This window comes from Elephas maximus, chromosome 10 (assembly GCF_024166365.1).
Source record: "Elephas maximus indicus isolate mEleMax1 chromosome 10, mEleMax1 primary haplotype, whole genome shotgun sequence".
Classification (NCBI taxonomy): Eukaryota; Metazoa; Chordata; class Mammalia; order Proboscidea; family Elephantidae; genus Elephas; species Elephas maximus.
In genome coordinates, this window is record NC_064828.1 from 27,038,643 (window position 1) to 27,063,491 (window position 24,849).

At 38.2% G+C, this 24,849-nt stretch overlaps 2 protein-coding genes and 1 non-coding gene across 3 annotated transcripts; all 3 read left to right on the plus strand.

The window, feature by feature from the left end:
- Positions 1-7,641: 7,641 nt before the first annotated feature.
- On the plus strand, positions 7,642-8,610 carry LOC126084588 (olfactory receptor 11H4-like). Its single transcript, XM_049899182.1, has one exon. The coding sequence runs from the start codon at positions 7,642-7,644 to the stop codon at positions 8,608-8,610; it is 969 nt and encodes a 322-aa protein (XP_049755139.1).
- An 8,646-nt stretch (positions 8,611-17,256) lies between these two features.
- Positions 17,257-18,111, plus strand: LOC126084589 (olfactory receptor 11G2-like). Its single transcript, XM_049899184.1, has one exon. It carries the CDS (start codon positions 17,257-17,259, stop codon positions 18,109-18,111), a length of 855 nt encoding a protein of 284 aa, XP_049755141.1.
- Positions 18,112-24,548: 6,437 nt separating this feature from the next.
- Positions 24,549-24,635, plus strand: TRNASTOP-UCA (transfer RNA opal suppressor (anticodon UCA)). The gene has a single exon. It is a non-coding gene; the product is annotated as a tRNA-Sec (tRNA).
- The last annotated feature ends 214 nt before the right edge of the window (positions 24,636-24,849 follow it).

Here is a 24,849-nt window from a genome sequence, read left to right on the forward strand (position 1 = left end):
AGTCATGGTCCCCAGACCTTCTGTTAGCCCAAGACAGGAACTATTCCTAAAGCCAACTCTTCAGACAGGGATTGGACTGAACTGTAGGACAGAAAATGATACTGGTGAGGTGTGAGCTTCTTGGATCAAGTAAACTCATGAGACTATGTGGCCAACTCCTGTCTGGAGGGGAGATGAGAAGGCAGAGGAGGTCAGAAGCTGGCTGAATGGACAGGAAAATAGAGGATGGAGAGGACTGCGCTGTCTCATTGGGGGAAAGCAACTAGGAGTATATAGCAAGGTGTATATAAATTTTGGTATGAGAGACTGACTTGATTTGTAAACTTTCCCTTAAAGCACAATAAAAATTAAGAAAAAAAAAACAATTTGTACCTAGAACACCTGCTGCTTAAAAAAAAAAAAAAATACAAACTCCAAACCTTCTATGTCTTCAGTTCACAAAACCCACTGCTTTCTATTCAGTTTTTATTCCTTCATCCCCCAACCCCGTCTCTTCCCCATGCCTCCACACCTCTATATTCCCCCCACCTAATGAATTGTCTGAGCCCTTGTGGCATAGTGGTTAAGAGCTACAGCTGCTAACCTTCAGGCTGACAGCTTGAATCCACCACCTGCTCCTTGGAAACCCTGTGGAGCAGTTCTATTCTGTTCTATATGATTGCTATGATTCAGAATCCACTCCAAGGCAATGGTTTTTTGTTTTGTTTTGATTTGTTTTGTTTTGTTTTTAGTGAGTATTTGTCAAATATCCTAAGGCGGAGGGGGGGAAGTGAATGTGGAGCCCACTTCCGTGCTTTTGCCTTCTTCCAGGAATTATAGTCCCTGAAGTTTTACCTGTGTAGATTGCTCTCCAGTACATTCAAATGGTTGCTTGTATTTTGTCCAGATTTTATAGTTACTTTTCTCAGAAGGGTTAGTTGCTAAGCTGCTAAGTCATGACAATAACCAGGAAATATACGCTAAAAAAAAAAAGACTGAATTGGATTTATACCTGAAAACTGCATGTTTGATTTAAAATTAGAAAATCAATGTAATTCATCACATTAACAAAGTAAAAGTATATAAACATTATATCTTTTCAAAACATACAGCAAAACACATATTAAAACTCAATATAATCCATTTTAAAATATCTTAGAAAAATAGGGGTAAAAGAACTGTTTCTTAATTGATAAAGAGGTCTTATTTAAAAAATAAATAATCCTACATTAAATGCACTTACTGGTTTAGCTTGAAAGTTTTTCTCCTTGAGATTTGCAACGGAGACAAGGATGTTGATTACAAACACTATTGTTCAACATTGCACTTCAGGTTCTAGCCAGTGCGATTATGCAGGAAAAATAAATTAAAGTTACAAGGAGTGGAAAGTTAGGATATAAAATTGAAAAAACTGTATATATTTATGTGCAATATCTAAAAGAAATTAAATGGTATAATTATACATGTATTATATCCAAAATAATCTCCCAAGAAAATATCACTTTAACAGATGAATTTTTAAAAATCATTGAATATGAGTCAATATACAAATTTTAATTTTATTTCTATATACCAGCAACAAAAGCTATATTTTAATGATACCACTTATAATGACATCAAAAAATTACCAAATGCCAAAAAAAAAAAAAAAAATCTAACAAAAGAGGTAAAAGACCTCATGACAGAAGAAAAGTTGAAGATTTAAATAAATGGAGGTTGCATTATTTCATCACAGGGTTGGCTGGGGGTTATTATTTCATGAGTTGAAACTCAGTATCGTGAAGGTATCGATTCTCTCCAAATTGCTCTATAGTTTTAACAAAATATCAACCAAAACTCCAGCAGTTATTTTTGGGAACATTAACAAGCTAGTCCTAATTTTAAATGAAATGATTCAAATAATCATGATCAGAGAATGGGCAAATAAATTGCAGTATATTCATACAATGTAATGCTAAATACCTATTTAAAAGAACAGTAGTGAAGTAAAAGGAAAAGGAGGAGAAGAGAAAGAGAAATATGAAAGGAAGAAAAAATACGGGTGGATGACATATATCTAGACATCAAGACTTATTACAAAGGGAATGACATTGTGATATTAGGGCAAAGGTAATCAAATAGCCAATGGAACCAATTAAAACTCAGTGCTGCCCAGTCGATTCCAACTCATAGCTATCCTATAGGACAGAGTAGGACTATCCCACAGAGTTTCCAAGGAGTGCCTGGTGGATTTGAACTGCCAACCCTTTGGTTAGCAGCGGTAGCTCTTAACCACTGTGCCACCAGGGTTAGCACGTTCAATAAAAGAACCACAGATATAAAGTCACTCGGTTTATGACAAAAGTAACAGTGCAGTGCAGTTACAAAGGGATGTTCCGAAAGTGAAAAAAGGAATGAACTCTAGGGAGGATAAATATGTGGATAAATAAAAAACTGTTTATATAATAATTATGATATCTTGTGGGATTTGTAACATATGAAGAAATAAAATGTATGAACAAATGGATTTAAACCACTGTTACAATCTTAAATTGTTCAGGAAGTGGTAAAAGTACTAATTTAAGGTATACCAAAACCAAACCCAAGCCCATTGCCATACGGTCAATTGCACCTAATAGCAACCCTATAGGACAGAGCAGAACTGCCCCATAGGGTTTTCAAAGAGAAGCTGGTGGATTTGAACTGCCGACCTTTTGGAAAGCAGCCTTAACACTTAACCACTGCACCACCAGGGCTCTAATTTAAGCTACATACTGTAATAAATTGTGGATGTGCACTGTAATCACTACAATAATTATTCAAGAGTGTATAACTAAAAAAACTAATGGGGATTATTAAATAATAAAGTTACTTGAATAATCCAAAACAAGAAAGAACACAGAACAGAAACAATAGAAGAGAAATAGCCTATCAGTAATTAAAGCCTGGAAGCAAAAACTTAGAGATGTCAATTGTGTGAGGAAATGCACCCGTAGGGAATATAAACAATGTACGTTTTGAACGTTCTCTAGAATTGACAGTGAAAAAGACTTTCCCTGAAAAAAAAAAAAAAACAAGTTCTCTGTAAACCCGTACAGATATCTCACCATTGCCTTTTTAAGACATTCTTCCTGCCTTCACTCTAGGGACCAACTTACCCTAAACTATATGAAGCCTATGGATGGAAGAAAGGATGCTACACCAAGGACTCTTGAGCACAAACCATCCCAAGGGGAAACTGAAGGCTTCACAATAATTTCTAAGATGCCCCTTTAATTGTACCCCTTGAGAGTCTCAACAACACTCTCTTCCCTTTCTTCACCTGCACCCCATTTTTGAAATTGCCTCGTGAGTTCATACCTCAGTATTTCCACCAACTCTGCAGCGTAAGTAACTAATCTATAAAAATCATCTGATGAACTTTCTCTGCCGGGCCAGACAGGAGAAAGATCTGAGTGCCTGTGGTTGACTGAGGTCTTGAGGAAAATACCAGACTGGCAGTTAAGGCCCACGCCTCAAGGGCTGATTATAGGGCTGTGCTTCTTTCCATTAGCTATCACTATTGCCCAACAGAAGTACACTGTTGCTATAACTTTCTTTTTTGAGCTCCTCAGGAAGGGAGGAAAGAGAGGTTCAGTGGTTAGCTTTGTATTTCCTAGGATTTGGAATAACATCCAAGTGTGCACTAATGATCAGGAGAACTCTAAGGCTCAGATCCCTGGGTCCTGATTCCGTGGAACGGATTGAAAACCATCAATGAGGGTACCCAGACACAGTGTTTGTTCCCAGCTGTGTCCACACTTAGTCCTATCGTGAGAGGTAAGTAACTTTTCTCCGTATCTAGGCTTCACTGGATTTTTCCTAAGACATCCATACATAGACACTAGCTCCAGTGGAATCCCCTTTCACTATTAATATAGTTTTGCAAACTTTTGTGGGTTTTATAATTTTGGATATGTGATTTTATCCACAGTTAAAAAAATTTTTTTTTTTTAAACTGTATCTCTAGTAATACAATAATCAGGTATGTTATAATGAGCTGCTAACTGAGGACCCAGTTACTCAGATGTTCTTCATCTTAACACTCCCTTAAACTTTCTTGCCTCATGATTCACAAAGGAATCTCTCATTATTCATAAAATTGATACATTTCATAATTTGATGTTAGAAGACTGTTCAGTGTGGTGCAGAACTCAGCTTTTAGAAAGCCCTCAGTTAAACAGCTTATTGTTATTTACTCTTATGCACACCCCAGCTAAAGTAATGCCCTTCCTTTAATCATTTATTTTCTGCATATTGAATTGTGAACACTAGTATGTTTTCATATCCTCTTCCTAATGTCATATCAAGCTGTATGTTTCTGAGAGCCAGAATATACAAGAAGATTAATAAAATAAATCTGAGCAACCTAGACAGCTGCCTGTAGCTTTGTTATGTGATATATTGAAATGGGATAACTTCTTAATCCCTTCTGTTAAAATAACTTAAAATTATTGTTTGTCAACTGGATTTTTAAGTAATTTTTAAACTAAGTGATTATGCTAAATGTTATCCCAATTACTTTCTAATTGTGTTTATTAAACCATGTTTATTAGTAGTAGTAAAAAAAAAATCCATTGCTGTTAAATTTATTCTGACTCATAGGGACCCTATAGGACAGAGTAGAACTCCTCCATGGGGTTTCAAAGGAGCAGCTAGTGGGTTTGAACTGTCCACCTTTATGGTTAGCAGCGGTAGGTCTAAACCACTGCACCACCAGGGCTCCTGTTAGTAGTAGTAGTATTAAAATAACATCTACCTTTTTTTTTTTTTTTTTTTTAGATCCTCGTATACTCCAAGCACTGTGCTAGGCATACACATTCAATGCTATTTTCACAAGAATTCTTCTGCAACATAGGTGTCAACTTGCCCAAGCTTCCACAGTAGGTCATAGCGTACTTGAACCCAAATCAATTTGATTTTATTTATCTTCCGTTAAGTGGGTGGCATAACAGGACTGCTGAGTTAAGTATTACTGGATCTAGTCAATCCGTTGTGAACCTGTCTCAGCTGTGGTAGGACACCCCATAGATTGCCAGAGTGGGTTTCCTCTTCCTTTCTCACTAAACTATATGCTGCCTTCCTAAAACTGCACTCTTCATCCTTCCTAAAAAGCAGCCCATTTTTCTTTCTAGGTTATGTGTGTGGCTGCTGCACTCCACTACTGAACCATCCAAACAAGGAGAGCATGCTTACATTGATTTCCCATGTGCTCCAGACAGATTTCAGAAACATTCGGCAGGGAAAATTAACAGGATTTGGTAATTAATTACACATGGGAGGCGACAGATTTAGAAGGTGCCTTGAATGTCAAGTTTCCTGCTTAGTAAATGCTAAATGGATTGATGAGTGGACAGAAGAACCATTCACCAAGCAAGTACGGGGGGGGAGGGGCGGAATTAGGAAGAAAAAGATGGAATAAGGAGAAGGACTAACCAAAATGTAAACTAAACCCACTGCCGTAGAGTCAATTCCGACTCATAGCCACGCTACAGGACAGAGTAGAATTGCCCCATAGAGCTTCCAAGAAGTGCCTAGTGGATTCAAACTGCCGACCTTTTGGTTAGCAGTCTTAGCACTTAACCACTATGCCACCAGGGTTAAAATGTCAATAATAGAGTTGAAAATATGAAACAGAATAAATGACTGGAGAGGCTTACATTTAGAGTGGACCCTAAAAGATGACAGGGACATGAGACAAGGTGGGGTTAGTGGGCCACAAGGTCTAAATGTGGCCCTGCTGGCAAGTTTGGTCAGAGTCACACAAGATTCTGCCCAATGATGTTCAGATTGGAAACTCACTAATAGTGATGTTCAGAAACTCAGCTTTTTGGTGACGGGGTGGCAAGGCTAGAATTCACTTATTCATTAACTCGTTCATCAAATGCCTACCATGCACCAGAAACTGAGTCAACTGAGAATATAAAGATGAATTTACATCGTCCATGAATTACAGGAGCTTTCAGTCTAGAGTGAAATACAGAAACATATAATTTAGTCAATACATTATATGCTCTAGTGGACATATTAGTACATGTATGGAAATACTATACAGGAAATTCATCTCATGTGTAATAGGGTTTTATCTGGCTGGCTTCAGTGTATGATAGGTATCAAAAGCATACCTAACATATTCATCATCAAAAACTACAGCACTCTACACTGACTAATCATTAAATATACTAATCATCTTAAGTTCATTTCATAGGTCACGCATAAACCTATCACTAGGTGTTGATACAATTTATGGAATAGAAGACAATGCAGTGATTGAAATGATGACGTACAGCCACAGAGTTTTACATGGGAAGAATACTAAAATGTATTAAGTTAAAAAACAATGTATTTTGAAAATCTCATTTTGGTTTTTTTTCAAGAAAGGAACACAATTCTCCAAAGAGTTGAAATTGTTTGCTCTTGGAAGTGAGGTTATTTTTCATTTTTCTTTGTCTGTTTCCATATTTTTTATTCTCTTAATTATTAAAAAGAGGGATTTCTATTTCAGAAAAGCAAATTTTAAATAGTGTGCTTTTAATAAGCTAAAATGACAAAGCATGAGTACTTAAGATTATTTGAAATTTTGTACCAAATAATATTAATAAACACCCTTGCATTTGGATAAAGCCTGTTGAATATTTCTTACATGTATGTTTTATGTATCATCAAACTGAAAGAAAATTGTCATGTGTGCTCAGCAAAAAGAAATGATCTTTAGCAACATTTAGAGGTATGTTTCCTTATCCATTTGTTTGATTTTTGATAAATGATCTTTCTGAGTTGATTAAGATTCTGAGTTTCCTGCAGGCGGATTACAGTCAGAAATGTGGAAACCTATCATGTGCAATATCTGGATAGCACAAGAATGATTACTTGTAAGTAGCCAAGCTGTGTGTTTTGAAAAGAATTGTTTTTTAATGACATTTATGGTAAAATTATTTAAAACACTGTATTTTTTTAGGGTACCATGGGTTCAGTTCATAAATTAGAGGGGTTTAAAATAAAAGCTTGAAGAAAAGCAAATTCAAGGAATGTTCCGAGGTGATATTAGCTCTCTTCTCTCCAGGAAAATATTACTATGACCTTTCCTTTTGGCTTCTGTGTTAAAACTTATAATTCGCTAATATGTTACAAGAGAAAATTATTCTGATGAGAACAACACAGAGAAACAAGTGATTAACAGGCATTCCCAGCTCCAGGTTATCTGAGAAGTGTGTCACGTACTTTCCTTTGGGTGAGAGATGTCAAAAAACGTAGTCATTCCACTCCTAATAAAAAGTAACTAGACTAAGAGTGAGCCTATCAAAATAAATAACTATGGGTGTGAAAAAGAAACACAAACTGATAGCCACTCCACTGCTTTTCACAGAGGTAAGAGAGGGTGATGTTTCTGAGTTTTCAAAATTTCAAAGGGGAGAGAGAATTTTTAAAAAAGCTAACTCACTGATAAAGAAAATCCATAAAATATAAAGCTCCTATTCCTGTGAACCCAATTTTACTGACATTTAGAATCACTGGGATCATTGACTGCTGGCTTTTAAGCAAGACTAAAAGAATGGATTATTCCAAACTAATTGCCAAATGGCCAACATATGTGCCATGTATAGGTTTCCTACATGTTTCTCAGGAAGCAAAACAACTTCTGTAATGGTGTTCTCTGTCTTCTCTGCAGCCCTGGGATTCATGAACAATTCAGAGAAAAGCACTGTGACTGAGTTTGTCCTCCTAGGCTTCCCTGGTAGCCAGGAGATGCAAATTTTCCTCTTCTCATTGTTCTTTGGGGTCTACATATTTACCATGATGGGAAATGGCAGCATTGTCTGTGCTGTGAGGTGGGACCAACGACTCCACACACCAATGTATATTCTCCTGGGGAACTTTGCTTTCCTTGAAATCTGGTACATTAGCTCCACTGTGCCCAGTATGCTGACCAACATTCTCTCGGAGACAAAAACCATCTCCTTTGCTGGCTGTTTCCTCCAGTTCTATTTTTTTACCTCCCTTGGTACAACTGAAACATATCTCCTCTGCATCATGGCATATGATCGGTACCTTGCCATCTGCCGCCCACTGCACTACCCAACCATCATGACCCTACAACTCTGCTATCTCTTGATGTTTCTTTGCTGGCTTTTTGGGTTCCTTAGTTACTTAGTCCCCACAGTGCAACTCTCCCACTTGTCTTTCTGTGGACCCAACATCATTGATCACTTTATGTGTGACATGGACCCACTGATGTCTCTGTCCTGTGCTCCAGCTCCTATCACTGAGATTGTCTTCTATATCCTGAGCTCCTTCATTATCATCCTCACACTTCTATACATCCTTGGCTCTTATACCCTTTTACTGATAGCTGTGTTAAAAGTCCCTTCAGCAGCTGGCCAACGAAAGGCCTTTTCCACCTGTGGCTCCCATCTGACAGTGGTGTGTCTATTCTTTGGGGGTCTCTTGGCAATGTATTTGAGCCCCACATCTGAAAACCCAGCTGAACTTCAGAAGATTATTACTTTGTTCTATTCTGTGGTCACTCCCTTCTTAAACCCTCTGATTTACAGCCTACGAAACAAGGAGATGAAGGCTGCATTGAAGAAAGTCCTAAGGATACAAGGAGCATAAAGCAATCTACATGAGACGAAGCAGACCACTGTACACACGTAAAGGATCACTTAAAAAAAGATTTGATTTCAGCTGCCAAAGCACACTTTAAAGAAGATATTTTCTCAGTGGGGTCCTTCATTGATTTATCCCTCAACTAAACAAGAAGAACTATGTTATAATTGACTCAAGTGCAACATTTTCAACGTTGGTGATCCCAGTAGGTATAAAGGCATTATATCTGTGGTATTTCTCACTGCTTTAGCTTTGAATACTTGAGGGATGTGTGTAGAAGGTAGGAGAGCTCTTATCCCAGGTGGGTCATCATTGATGTAGTGAAGGCATATCTTAACACAGTCTAATATTTTTAAAAAGTGAATAAGAATCAACCTTCAATACCAATGACTACAGACCTAAAGGATTTAGTAACAGGACAGCTTTCTACTTCCCTTGGCTCTTGATAGTTGAGAATCTTCTAGACTAGGAACAAACTGAAAGTTTCCTGCTTACATAAGTAGGAAATGTTATAACATTAGAAAAAGTAGTAGTCATTCTTTCATTGGGCAACGAATACGATTGAGCATCTACTATGTTCCAGGAACTCTTCTAGGCACTAAAGAGACTCTATAACCAAAATGGTGAAAAAGCACTACCCACACGGAGTTTACATTCTAGTTGGGGAGAGAGAAACAATAAATAAGTAAAATGTATAGCATGTCAGAAAGAAATAAGTACTATGGAGAAAGGGGAAAGAGGGTGGGAAGTATAGCATAGAAGGCTGAAATTTTAAATAGGGTGGTCAGGGAGGGCAACCCCGAGAAAGCGAATTTTAAGCAAAAGCTTGAAAGAGGTGAGGGAGTGAGCCATGTAGACAGCTGAGGAAAGGGTATTCCATGCAGAAGCAAGTTCTCTACAAAATCCTGAGGCACGAGTGTGTTCACGTAACACCAAGGAGGTTGGTTTGGCAGTAGAGAGAATAAGGGAAAGAGTATTGGAGATCAAGTCAGAGAGTGAACAGGGAAGCAAATTGCTCAGGACCTTATAAGTCATTTTAAGAACTTCTATTTCTGCATGAAATGAGAAGCCTTTGGAAAGGTTTGAGCAAAGGAGTAACATAATGGTATTGACATTACAAATATTCAGCCCCTTGGATGTTTAGTTGATAAGAGTCTGCAGGTAAGAGGTTACTGTGAGACTGAATCTGAGATGAAACCCACATAGGACCTTAAGCACCCCATTTTACTATTATTTCCACTGTAAAAATGACTAAGTTCTAATGTGCTGCTAGCAAGATTAAAGAGCAACATTCATGAAAGATGGACAAAATGTACTCATTTTACAATTCAAACCTTTCTTGTTTGAGCCCGCTAAAATTATCTCATGAAATGGTGCTAGTATGAACACAAGGGGAAAATATTAGGACTACAAAGGGAAAATCAGCATGAACAAACCTTTCATATACGTATGGCTCACATTCTACTCCTTAATCCCTAAGCAATACAGTTGATTAAAGATCCTCTCCTTCATGATTTTTATCTTTTTTTTTTTATCATGTGATCCACATACACAGATGTTTCTGGTCATGAGGAGTCATACTATTGAAACATGCTAGATGACTCTAGCCCTTAAGTCTTTGCTGTTGAGTTGATCCAAAGGTTCTTCCTTAAAAGGCTAGAAATAGAAATACCATACAATCCAGCAACCCCATTCATTGCGACCCCACATGTTACATAGTAGAAATGCTCCATAGGGTTTTCTTGGCTATAATCTATAGGTTAACAGATTGCCAGACCTTTCTTCCCTGGTGCTGGTGGGCAAGTTCAAACCACCAACCTTTAGGTTAGTAGCCAATCACAAGTTACTTACACTACCCAGGGATTCAGGACTCTGACTCAGAGGTTGAGTAATTCTTCCTAAACACTATACCTGCTGTTCAAGAAACTGTCATCTAGTAGAAGGTGAAGTCAAGCAGAGTAATTTAGGCTAAAGCATTACCTTAAATGTAAAAGTGACATATAAATTTATAATATAGTTGATTTTGTTTTTATCTAAAAAAAATAAACTCCCTATTAGAATAGTAATTTGAATAGCATTTAAACTGCAATGGAGTATGTGAAGAAGTTCTACCCCGTGATTCTACATGTCCTGCATAGATAATGACAAAAGTGGGAGAGAGGGCACACTCAGCAAAACTGCAATGCTTTGGAATTTTTCCTTGGGTATATTAAGCATCTCCACCTCATTCTATTGTCTCTCTCTCTCTCTTTTTTTTTTTTTAATATTTGCACTTTATTATAGTCAATAAGGGGAAGTTCAGATTATTTTATTCTAAATCACTTTTGCTCCCTCTCCACCCCCATTGTACCATGCAAGCAGTCCCTTGATTGCACAAATGCTTAACACAATTGTTACCTAACCAAAAAGTTGGAAGTCAACCACTGTGGAAAAAGATATGGCGCTTCTGTGAAAGGCTAGAAATAGAAATGCTATACAATCCAGCAATCCCACCCCTAGGAATATATCCTAGAGAGATAAGAGCAATCACGGAAATACACATATGCACACCCATGTCCATTGCAGCACTATTGACAATAGCAAAAAATGGGAACAACTTAAGTGCCCATCAAGAGGTGAATGGAAAAATTATGGTACACACACAATGAAATATGACACTGATAAAGGCCAATGATGAATCCTAGAAATATCTCACACATGGATGAATCTGGAGGGCATTATGCTAAACCAAATAAGTCAATCACAAAAGGACAAATACTGTATGAGACCCCTATTATAAAAACCCAAAAGGTTTACACAGAGAAAAAAAAACAATCTTTGATGGTTATGAGGGAGGGGATGGTTGGGAAAGGGAAATCATTAACTAGATAGTAAACAAGTATTATCTTTAATGAAGGGAAATACAGTACACAGTATATGGGAAGTCAGCACAACCTGACCAAGGCAAAGCCATAGAAGCTTCCTAGACAACATATCCAAACACCTTGATGGACTTGAGTTACCAGGGCTGAGGGCTAGGGACCATGATAGAGAAAGACATCTAGGTCAATTGACAGAACATAGTTCATAAAGGAAATGTTCTTCATCCAACTTTGGTGAGTAGCATCCGGGGTCTTAAAAGCTTGCAAGTGTCCCATCCCATCTGGAGCAAAGGAGAATGAAGAAAACCAAAACCACAAAGAAAGTATTAGTCCAGAAGACTAATGGACTACAAGTACCACAGCCATTACCACCAGCCACTCTGACAAGGAAAACAGTAGAGGGTCCCAGGCAGAGGGGGAGAAAAATGTAGAACAAAATTTAGATTCACAAAAAAAGATCAGACTTACTGGCCTGACAGACTGTGGCCCCTGAAAAAAAAAAAAAAAAAAAAACCTGAACACCCTGCTAACTCAGAACTCAAGCCACCTCTGACGTTCACCCTTCAGCCAAATCTTAGACAGGTTAATAAAACAAACAATAGCACATGTAAGGAATGTGCTTCTTAGTTCAATCAAACATACAAGACCAAAAGGTCAAACCTGCCCAAAAGCAAAGACAAGAAGGTGGGAAGGGACAGGAAAAATGGACAGATGGAAACGGGGAACCTGGTGTGGGGAAGAGGAGATGTTGACACATCTTGGAGATTGCAACCAATGTCACAAAGCAATTTGTGTATGAATTGTTAAATGAGAAACTAATTTGCTGTGTAAACTTTTACCTAAAGTAAAATTTAAAAAAAAAGCTTGAAAGTTGGAATCCCTCCAGAGTCTGGTGAACTACTTCCAGAAAAATCAGCCATTAAAAATCCTAGGGAGCAGAACACAGTCTTAATCTGACATACATGGGGTTGCCATTAGTCAGAATCAACTGAATGGCAATTAATTTGTTTTTGTTTTCCTCTTGTCACTTACACAAATATTTTTCCAAAGTAATTTAATATTTAAAAAAAATTTTTTTAATTGTGTTTTAGGTGAAAGCTGACATAGCAAATTAGTTTCTCATTCAAAAATTTATACACAAATTGTTTTGTGACATTGGTTGCAATTTCCACAATGTGTCAGCACTCTTCCCCTTTCCACACCATTCATCCAGTTTTCCTGTCCCTCCCTGCCCTCTGGTCTTTGCTTTTGGGCAGTTGTTTCCATTTGGTCTCATATATTTGACTGAATTAAGAAGCGTGTTCCTCATGTGTGTTTTATTTTGTTTTGTTTTGTGCTGTCCTGTCCTGTCTTGTCCTGTCCTGTCCTGTCCTGTTCTGTTTTGTTTTAATAGGCCTGACCAATCTTTGCCTGAAAGGTGGGCTTCGGGAGTAGCTTCAGTTCTGAGTTAGTAGGTTATCCAGGGGCCATAGACTCAGGGGTGTCTGGTCTTTTTTTGTGAATTTACATTTTGTTCTAAATTTATGCAAATATAGATCAGATCAGATTAGATACAAGCACAGGGAGTGATGCCTCCCAAGGAGGACACTGGGGAACTATTGGTCCTTGCCGGAGAGACTTGTAAACTCTTAATAATCACTGACCAGAAGAATGAATTCCATTTGTCCAGGTTCTTTACACTGTAAGGAAGCAAGCGTCTGGAGCCACAAATATTGTTCTCCATCCTTGACTCAGTTTTTAATTTTTTTTTAGGTCATAATAATAAGGAGAGTCTTGTGGCTGGAGTTTCTCTCACAACTTCCTCTTGGAGCCAGAAATGCCACCAGGTACATAAGGAGGATGCATGCATCAGTACGTCACAGTGCCTGTGCACCATTGCTGTCAGAGTCTAAGAGGATGCTGGTCCTTCTGTAAATCCACTGAGTCTTCATTCCTTTGTTCTTCATAGGACTCTGCAGTTCTCTTCTCCCAACACACTACTGAGAAGTCCTCAAGGTGATATAGCCACATTTAGGACTCACAAGTTACCATACAGTGCCCATGGTACAGCACACTTGGCGAAAATGTTGCTCAGGAGTCTTGGGTGTTATTTTTTGGCCACTAAATTTCCTTCCATTAGAATGTAGCCTGAATGTGATAAACAGACTAACTGCTGTGGAGTCAATTCCAACTCATGGCACCCTATCTGTGTCAGAGGAGAACTGTGCTCCATAGGGTTTTCAATGGCTGAATTTTCAGATACAGACCTTTCTTTCAAGATGCCTCTAAAAACCCACTGCCATCTCTGGGTGGACTCAAACCTCCAACATTATAGTTAGCATTCAAGTGCACTAACTGCACCATCCAGGGAATCCGGTAGGCTTTGTTTTTAATATTAATGCAATGTAGTTTTCCTTGATGGATTATCCTTCATTGAGAGCAATTAAAGCAGGTCATTCTGATTTTTTTCAAGTCATTGGCAAGTGCCAAAGAGAAACTGAGAAAGAAGTAGCCCAAAAGAATACCTTGCCTTTCAGATTTCTCTAAAGGTTAGCCGTAAATACAGAAATATTTAAAAGAAGAACAACCCATTCATTTATAATTTAGAAAGTAAAAGCTCCTCACTGGTCAAATGGCTTAAATTCCCAGCAAATGGTTGGTTATCAGGGAGGGCCCAGCCCCCTTTCTAGTGCATTCAGGAAGGACTCCCCAGGCTCACTGTTCCTCTTCTCTGCAGCTGCCCATTTGTACTAACACTTGAGGTGATCAGGAAGATGAATAAGATAAATTTTATTTTCCATTTAAGCTACTAATAGATGTGCTTCGGAACTAGGGGCAGTAGAAAAAGATTCAATAAGATTTCAATTTATCTGTGAAGTTCATTTATCCACATTATCCATCTTTCTCTGGTCCTGTATTCCATAGATAACTGAGATTTCACTGCAGCACAAATCATGTAGACAGAAAGAAAGGCCAAAGTTATGTTACTGAGGTATTGTGTTGGGGAAGGCTATGAGCATATGAGTGTGTCATTGTGTGTGTGTGGTGTGTATATGTGTGTGTGTGTGTAAAGGCAATACCGATGGCTCTGGAAACTCATTTCAGTAACTTGACTAAAAGCTGGTCCAGCATGTCTAAGTTAGCTCAGTAGAAGAACAGGCTGATTCCAGCTGCTGGTCTGTAGAGGCCCCTGCTTTCTAACAAGGCCACTTCCTCAACCAAGGAACTTCCATTGTTCCGTAGTCAAATTGATGGTCTTTGCTTTCCTGTCCCTATAAATATGTAGAGCAGGAGTCAACAAACCATGGTTCATGGGTCAAATCTGGCCTGCTGCCTGTTTCTATAATACAGAAAGCTAAGAATGTTTTTTATATTTTTAAATGGTTGAAAAATTAATTGGAGAGTAACATTTCATAAAACATTTGACATATGTGATGTTAATTATATAAAATTCAAATTTCAGTCGACATAAATAAAATTTTATTAGAATGCGGATATGTTCATTCATTTAGGTATTATGTATGGCTACTTTTGCACTACAAAAAAGGAGCTCAGTTGTTATGACAGAGCCTATATTATGCACAAGCCTATATTGTGCACAAGCCTAAAATGTTTTTTAAAAATTTGCCCTCCCCTGGTATAGGGCATTATATGGGTAGGGCAATCCTTCTCTACTGAAAAGCAGACCTTGGTGAGTACATTCTAAATATGCACACCTCAGTGGGATTGTGAGAGCTCAGGGGATGGTGGGCCTCCTGTTACTTTTCAGCTTGTCAGTTTTTCTGCAGTGAACCCTATTTTATATGTGCAGAGCTTATATTAGTAGGGCATGTATGCATACCCCATTTTCACAGCACTGTGTGTAAGAGAGAGAATGAGTGACAGTTTGATTGATAGAACCATGAAAAGAGGTTGGAGATGTTTGTTTTTGTTGTTGTTAGGCACCATCAAGTCGAATCTGCTCATAACAACTCCATGCACAACAGAATGAAACACTGCCTGGTCCTGAGCCATCCTCACAATGCTTGCTATGTTAGAGCCCATTGTTCCAGCCACTGTGTCAAATCACCTCGTTGAGGGTCTTCCTTTTTTTTAACTGACCCTCTACCGTACGAAGTATGATCTTTTCTCCAGAGATTGATCCCTCCTGATAATCCATCCAAAGTACATGTGACGAAGTCCAGTCATCCTCGCTTCTAATGTGCATTCTGGCTGTACAGATTTTTTCATTCTATTGGCAGTCCATGGTATATTCGATATTCTACACCAACACCATAATTTGAAGGCATTAATTCTTCTTTGGTCTTCCTTACTCATTGTTCAGCTTTCATATGCATATAAGGCCACTGAAAATACCATGGCTTGGTGTCAGGTGCACCTTAGTCCTCAAGGTGACACCTTTGCTTTTTAACACTTTAAAGAAGTCTTTTTGCAGCAGATTTGCCCAGTGCAATACATTATTTGATTTCTTGACTGCTGCTTCCATGGGTGTCGATTGTGGATCCAAGTAAAATGAAATCCTATTGGTTCAGTTGCTAGGGTTTTTGTTTTCTTTTACTGAATAGTAATCCATAGTAAACGCTTTTAGTCTTTGATTCTCATTCGTTGAGTGCTTCAATTTCTCTTCACTTTCAGCAATCAAGATTATGTCATATGCAGATCACAGGTTGTTAGCGAGTCTTCCTCCAGTCCTGATGCCATGTTCTTCTTCATATTGTCCAGTTTCTTGAATTATCTGCTCATCTTACAGACTGAACAAGCATGGTGAAAAGATACGACCCTGACATATACCTTTCCTGGCTTTAAACCACGTAATATCCCCTTGTTTGTTCGAACAACTGCCTCTTGGTTTATGTACAGGTTCTGCAGGAGTACAATAAAGTATCCTGGAATTCCCATTCTTTGCAATGTCATCCATAATTTCTTATGGAGATGTTTATTATAGAATTTTGTGGAGATATTTATAGGGGCTAAATCAAAGACCACAGTTTAGAGGTTTTATTTTATTCTGAGTGAAGTGGGAAGCTAACTAAAGTCTATGTACAAGAGAAGGAAATGATCTGATTTTCTTTGTTTAAAGAGTCACTGTAGCTGTGGCATGGAGAGCAGTGTACTGTGAAGCAAGAATGGAAGCAGGAAGCCAGTTAAGACACCATGACAGTGTCCAAGGGAAAAAAGATGACTTGAACTAGGGCAGAGACAGTGGAGGTGGGAAAACCATCATTCAAGTTTTCTTAACAAGCATTTCATTTCTGATTGATCAGTGGGAACAACCAGTTCATAAGCTCAGTTAAGTACTTAAAAGGCAAAAATATGAATTTGGAGGACCTGTGTCTTACCTTGTCATAGATACACAAGGGAGCATCCAAGAGTTGTATCCAACTCATATGAAGAAGGATTGTCACTTGCAGTGAGCCATTTTCCTGAAGACAAAAGACAAAAGAGTTTCTTTAATCATAGCTGTTTTCTAGGCTCACGGGGTTCAGGTAAAATTCAACATTGTCAGATGATATATATATATATATTTATGCACATGCATACATATGTACTACTAAGTGTAAGTTTTCACATAAATACCTCAACAACACTCTTCTTCAAGAGCTTTTCAGTTCTGAACACAAGTTTTCTTGGGTCCACAGTGAAAATGTGAATGAAAGGAAGCCAGGACAGCATTCCAGGATTCTAGAAAAAGAGTAGCAATTGATACTTAATTCTTTATTTTCTTTCCAAAGATGTTTCTTATATAATTCTGGGACCCCCTCTGTCTTCACACTGTTATTCAGTATTTGCTGGTATTTTACAGCTCACCGACATGAAAATTTTCAACACCCCCAGCAATTCAAGCACCATCACTGGCTTCATCCTCTTGGGCTTCCCTAGTCCCAGGCAGGGTCAGATCTTTCTCTTTGTGCTCTTCTCTATTGTCTACCTCCTGACCCTCATGGGGAATGGTTCCATCATCTGTGCTGTGTGCTGGGGTCAAAGACTCCACACTGCCATGTACATTCTTCTTGTCAACTTCTCCTTCCTCGAGATCTGCTATGTCACCCCCACTGTCCTCAACATGTTGGTCAACTTCCTCTCTGAGACCAAAATCATCTCCTTCTCTGGGTGCTTTCTCCAATTCTACTTTTTCTTCTCCCTGGGTTCCACAGAATGCTTATTCTTGGCGGCTATGGCATTTGATCAATACCTTGCAATCTGCCGACCTCTATGCTATCCAACCATTATAACTGGACGTCTCTGCACCAAACTTGCGGTCAGTTGCTGGGTATTTGGTTTCCTCTGGTTCCTGATTCCTATTATCATCATCTCCCAGATGTCCTTCTGTGGATCCAGAATAATTGACCACTTCCTATGTGACCCAGGTCCTCTTCTAGCACTCACTTGCAAAAGAACTGCAGTGATGGAGCTTGCCCTCTCCACCTTAAAGTCCTCTTCCCCTCATTATTCTATTTCTCTTCATCATGGGGTCCCACACTCTGGTCCTAAGAGTAGTACTAAGGGTCCCCTCAGCAGCTGGACCAAGAAAACCTTTTCCACCTGTGGGTCTCACCTGGCTGTGGTTTCACTTTTCTGTGGCTCAGTATTGGTCATTTATGGGACTCCAACATCTCAGCATGAAGACAGAATGCACAAAATTGTGACCCTGTTTTATTCTTTGTGACCCCTCTCCTTAATCCTGTGACATACAGTCTTAGGAACAAAGATATGAAAAGAACCCTGCAGAAATTTCTGAGAATATAAAGAAGGGTGCTAATCAAAAAGGCTCTTGAGCAATATTAAACTCATATTTAACTTCTGTTTCAGATTAAAAAAAGAAAAACAGGTGTCATTCATATAATTGTTCATTCTAGTATTCATCCAAAACTTTAACCACCCATAAGCCTGTTTGTATTATCTATTTCTTCTCTTGGTTTTTGATCATTTAATCCTATGTCTTAGCATGCCTCAATTTTTTTTTTTTGGAATGCAGCACATTGTGCTTAAAAAATTCTGTAGACACTGGGTGTAGTAACCAAACCAAGATAAGGTTTCCTTTTAGCAGGTAGGTAGAGTAGGCACAGACAGTTTTAATCCCATTTAAAAGTGATTTTTATGTCTCTTAAAGATGGTCTATGTTTGTTTTGACCTCACTCCTGGGATACATTCCTTACTCAGGAACATGGCCCTCATGAGATCTCAACTGAAGCCTGGACCATGTACCAGGGCCACTTCTAGTGTGCCCTCACTCCTATTTCTGTACTTCTTGCACCCTGTGACTCCTGAAACCTCTGCTCATCTCTTCAGACTCTCAGTTTCTGCTTTCTGCTAGATTTCTTGAAGTCTCATCTTGCATATGAAAATCTCCAAAAAAACCCAAACCCATGGAGCTGATTCTGACTCATAGCAATCCTATAGGACACACTAGAACTGCCCCATAGGATTTCTGGGGAACGGCTGGTGGATTCAAACTGTCAACCTTTTGGTTAGCAGCCGAACTCTTATCTACTAGCCACCAGGGCTCCATGAAGAGTTAAAAAAACAAAAACCAAACTCTTTGCCGTTGAGTCTATTCCAAGGCATCAAAACCCAAGGCATAGGCACCCAATTAAAAAAAAAAAAAACCAAACCCATTGCCTTTGAGTCAATTCTGACTCATAGAAACCCTATAGGACAGAGTAGAACTGCTCCATAGGGTTTCCAAGGAGCGGGTGTTGGATTCGAATTGCTGACCTTTTGGTTAGCAGCTGAGCTCATAACCACTGCTCCCCCAGGGCTCCTAGGAAACCCAAAGTGAGTTGAAGGAAGGTTTCATCAAATTCTGGGTGTCGCTTCTCTGTGGTCAGCCTCTCTCATGAAAATGTTTCTCAAACACTAACTGCTTAGGCAGCTGCAAACTCCAATCTTTTGTCTCCTCTGTTCAGTAAAACCACTGCTTTCTACTCAGATTTTATTCCTCTGTCCCCCAACCCCCAGTCTCTTCCCCATGCCTCCACGTCTCCATATCCCACACACCTAGTGACTTGTCCAGAGCCCTGGTTTCATAGTTAAGACCTCTGCTTGCTAACCAAAAGTGTGGCAGTTTGAATCTACCAGCTACTCCTTGGAAACCCTATGGGACAATTTTACTGTGTCCTTTAGGGTCACTATGAGTTGGAATCCACTTCATGGCAATGGGTTTGGTTTTTTATTGGTTAATTGTCAAACATCCTGGGGTGGGGGTGTGGGAGGTGAATGGAACACACTTCCTTGCTCTTGCTTTTTTCCTGGAATTGTAGTCCCTGAAGATTTACCTGTGTAGATTGCTCTCCAATGCATTCAAATGGTTGCTTGTATTTTGTCCAGATTTTATAGCTACATTTGTCAGAAGGGTTAATTGCTAAGCTGCTAATCATGATCATAACCAGGAAAAATATATTTTAAAAAAATCAAGACCAAATTGAATTTATACCTGAAAACTTCATGCTTGCTTTTACATTAGAAAATCAATCTAAGTAATTCATCACATTAACAAAATAAGAGAGTATAAACATTGTATCTTATCAAAACATACAGCAAAACACATATTAAAACTCAATATCACCCATTTTAAAACATCTTAGTAAAATAGCGATAAAAGAATTACTTCTTAACTGATAATGATGTTTTATTTAAAAAAAATAAAGCTACATTAAATACACTTAATGTTTTAATTTGAAAGTTTTTCTCTTTCAGATTGAAAAGGAGACAAGGATGCTCATCGTGTTTAAAATTGTACTTGAGGTTCTTGCCAGTGCAATTAGACGGGAAAAATAAAGTTACAAGGAGTGGAAAGTTAGGATATAAAATTGAAAAAATTGTATTGATTTATATGTAATATCTAAAAGAAATTAAAATGGTATAATTGTGTATGTATAATATCCAAAATAATCTCCCAAGAAAATATCACGTTTAATAGGTGAATTTTTAATAATCATTGAATATGAGTCAATATGCAAATATTGATTTTATTTCTATATGCCAGCAGCAAAAGCTATAAAATATTTTATCGATACCACTTATAATAAAAATACCACTTATAATGGCATCAAAAAATTATTGAATGCCAAAAAATAAATCTAACAAAAGATGTACATGGCCTCATGACAAAAAAAATTTAAAGATTTAAATAAATGGTGGTTATATTATTTCATGAATTGAAACTCAGTATTGTGAAAGTATCAGTTCTGTCCAAATTGTTCTATGGATTTAACAATATACCAACCAAAATTCCAGCAGTTATTTTTGGGAAAATTAACAAGCTAGTCCTAATTTCAAATGAAATAATGGAAATAATCATGAACAGACAACGGGCAAAAAAATTGCAGTGTGTTCCAACAATGTAATACTATATAGCTATAAAAAATAGTGAAGAAAAAGGAAGAGGAGGAGAAGGGAAAGAGAAATATGAAAAAAGGAAGGAAAAAAACATAGAGGTGGATGACTTATATTTCCAGACAACAGGACTTATTACAAAGATAACGACATTGTGATATTAGGGCAAAGGTAAGCAAATAGGCCAATGGAACCAATTAGAAAGTCCAGTAAAAGACCAACAGATGTAAAGTCACTTGGTTTATGACAAAAGTGACATTGCAGTGCAGTTACAAAGGGATGGTCTGGAAGTGAAAAAAAGGAATGAATTCTAGGGAGGATAAATATGTGTATAAATAAAAAAACAACCATTTACAAAATAATTATAATATCTTGTGGGATTTATAACATATGTGTAAATAAAATGTATGAATAAATGGGTTTAAACCATTATTACCATCTTAAATTGTTTCAGAAGTGGTAGAAGTATTAATTTAAGGTACACCAAAACCAAACCCAAACCCATTGCCATAAAGTCAATTGCAACTAACAGCAACCCTATAGGACAGAGTAGACCTGCCCCACCGGGTGTCCAAAGAGCAGGTGGTAGATGTGAACTGCGACCTTTTGATTAGCAGCCTAAACGCTTAACTACTGCACCACCAGGGCTCCAATTTAATGTATAGACTGTAATAAGTTAAGGATGCATATTATGATTACTAGAATAATTATCCAAGAGTGTACAACTAAAAAGCTAACAGAGGAAAAAAAAATAATAAAATTACTTGGATAATCCAAACAAGAAAGAAGGAATAAAGGAACAAAGAACAAATAGGACAAACAGAAAAGAAATACCCTATCAGTAATTAAAGCCTGGAAGCAAAAATTTACTGTTGTCAATTGTGTGAAGAAAACATATCCTCAGAGAATATAAACAATGTACATTTTGAACATTTTCTGAACTTCACAGTGAAAAAGAATTTTCCTGGAAACAAAAAGAAGTTCTCTGTAAATCCATACAGACATCTCACCATTGCCTTTTTAACACAATTTTCCTGCCTTCACCCTAGAGACCACTTTACCCTAAACTATATGAAGATTATGGGTGGAAGAAAGGATGCTACACCAAGGACTCTTGAGCACAAACCACCCCAAGGGGAGACTGAAAACTTCACAGAAATTTCGAAGATACAACTTTAATTGCACCCCTTGAGAATCTCAACAACACTCTCTACCCATTCCTTCGCATGCACCCATTTTTGAAATTGCCTCATGACTTCATCCCTCAGTGTTTCCATCAACTCTGCACCAAAAATAACTAATCTATAAAAATCATCCAATGAACTTTCTCTGCCGGGCCAGACAGGAGAAAGATTTGGGTGCCTGTGGGTGACTAAGGTCTTGAGGAAAATATCAAACTGGCGATTAAGGCCCACACCTCAAGGACTGATTGTAGGGCTATGCTTCTTTCTGTTAGCTATCACTATTGCCCAGTGGAAGTACCCTGTTGCTATAACTTTCTTTTTTGAGCTCCTCAGGAAGCGAGGAAAGAAAGGTTCAGTGGTTAGCTTTGTTATTTCCTTGGATTTGGAATAACATCCAAGTGTGCACTAGTGATCAGGAGAACTCTCAAGGCTGAGACCTCTGGGTTTTGATTCCATGGAAGGGATTGAAAACCATCAATGAGGGTACCCAGACACAGTGTTTGTTCCCAGCTGTATCTACACTTAGTCCTATCATGAGGGGTAAGTAACTTTTCTTCCTGTCCAGGCTTCACTGGACTTTTCCTGAGGCATCCACATGGACACTAGCTCCAGTGGGACCACCTTTCACTATTAGTATACTTTTGCAAATTTTTGTGGGTTTTATATTTCTGAACATGTGATCTCATTCACAGTAAACTGTATCACCAGTAATATAATAATCAAATGTAATGAGCTGCTGACTGAGGACCCAATTACTCAGATGTTCCTTAGCTTAACACTCCCATAAACTTTCTTACCTCGTGATTCACAAAGGAATGACTCATTACTCAGAAAATTGATAAATTTCATAATATGATTTTAGAAAACTGTTCAGTGTGGTATCTAACTCACCTTTTACACTGTCAATACAGTTAACAGATTCCTATTTACTGTTATGCATCCCCCAGTTAATGTAATGCCCTTCCTTTAATGATTTATTTTCTGCATATTGAGTTGGGAACATTAATTTGTTTTCATATCTTCTTCCTTATGTCATATCAAGCTGTACGTTTTTGAGTGCCAGAATATACAAGAAGATAATAAAATAAATCTGAGCAAACTAGAGAGCTGCCTGTAGCTTTGTTATGTGATACACTGGAAGAGGGTAAATTCTTAATCCAGTCTATTAATTTCATTTGAGTTTATTGTTGTTATTTAGGTTTGTAAGTGATTTTTAAGCTAAGCAATTATCCTAAACATTATTACCCCAATTAAGTTGTAATCATGTTTGTTAGTAGCAATATTAATTAACAATCTAACAGCAATTTTTTTTTTAGGTCCTCATGTATTGCAAGCACTGTGCTAGGCAGGTGTTCAATTCTATTTTCACAAGAGTTCTGCAAGATAGATATCAACTTGCCCAAAATCACACAGTGGATCATATAGTACTAGAACCCAAATCAATTTGACTTTATCATTTATGTTCCTTTAAGTACATGACATGCCAGGACTGCTGATTTCAGTGTTACTGGATTGAATCAGATGGTGGTACATTGGTTAAGAGCTCAGCTGCTAACCAAAAGGTTGGCAGTTTGAATCCACCAACTGCTCCTTGGAAACTCTATGGGGCAGTTCTAGTCTGTCCTATAGGGTTGCCATGAGTTGGAATTGACTCAGTGGTAATGGGTTCTTGGTCTGGATTGAGTAATCAGTTGTGAACATGTCTCAGCTGTGGTATGTCACCCCATAGACTGCCAGGCTGGGTTTCTTCTTTTTCACCAAATCATATGCTTTCTTCCTAAAACCGTACTCTTCATCCTTCCTAAAAAGCAGCCCATTTTCCTTTGTAAGTTACATGTGTGGCTGCTGTGCTCCACTACTGAACCATCCAAACAAAGAGAGCATACTTACATTGATCTCTTAAGTGCTCAAGACATATTTGAGAAACATTTGGGAGGGAAAATCAACAGGATTTGGTAATTAGTTGCACATAGGAGGTAACAGAATTAGAAGGTGCCTTGAATGATTGTCAAGTTTCTGGCTTTAGTAAATGCTGAATGGATTGATGAATGGAGAGAAGAACCATTCACCAAGAAGCAAGTACAGAGGAGGAGCACTTAGGAAGAAAAAGATGGAATAAGGAGAAGGACTGAGCAGAATGTCAATTATAGGGTTGAAAATATACAACAGAGTAAATGAGTGGAGAGGCTTACATTTAGAACGGACCCTAAAGGATGATAGGGATATGAGGCAAGATGGGATTACTGGGCCCCAAGGTGGAATTAGTAGCCCTGCTGACAATTTGGTCAGAGTCACACAAGATTCTACCCAATGATGTTCAGATTGGAAACTCAGCAATGGCAATGTTCAGAAACTCAGGTTTTTGATGACAGGATAGCAAGTCTGAAACGCATTTATCCATTCATTCATTTAATAAATGCCTACTGGACACCAGAAACTGAGTCAACTGAGAATATAAAGATGAATTTAACACCATCCGTGAATTAAAGGAGCTTTCAGCCTAGACAGAAAAACATAAACATACAATTTAGTCATTACGTCACATGCCCCAGTGGATATATTATAACATGCTGTGGAAAATACCACCCGAATGAACCTCAGTGGTCTGGGATGCAGGCTTCAAACCTGTAGATGTCTGGCAACAGAGTGGTTCAATTCTGCCTTTCAGGCAACTAGTATCCTGCTTTTTAGGAGCCCTGGTGGTGCAGTGTTAAAGAGCTCGGCTGCTAATCAAAAGGTTGGCAGTTCAAATCCACAAGCTGCTCCTTGGAAACTCTATGGGGCAGTTCTACTCTGTCTTGTAGGGTCTCTATGCGTTGGAACCGAATCGACAGAACCTAACAACAACATGGAAATATAGAGAGAATTCATCTTATATGTAGTAG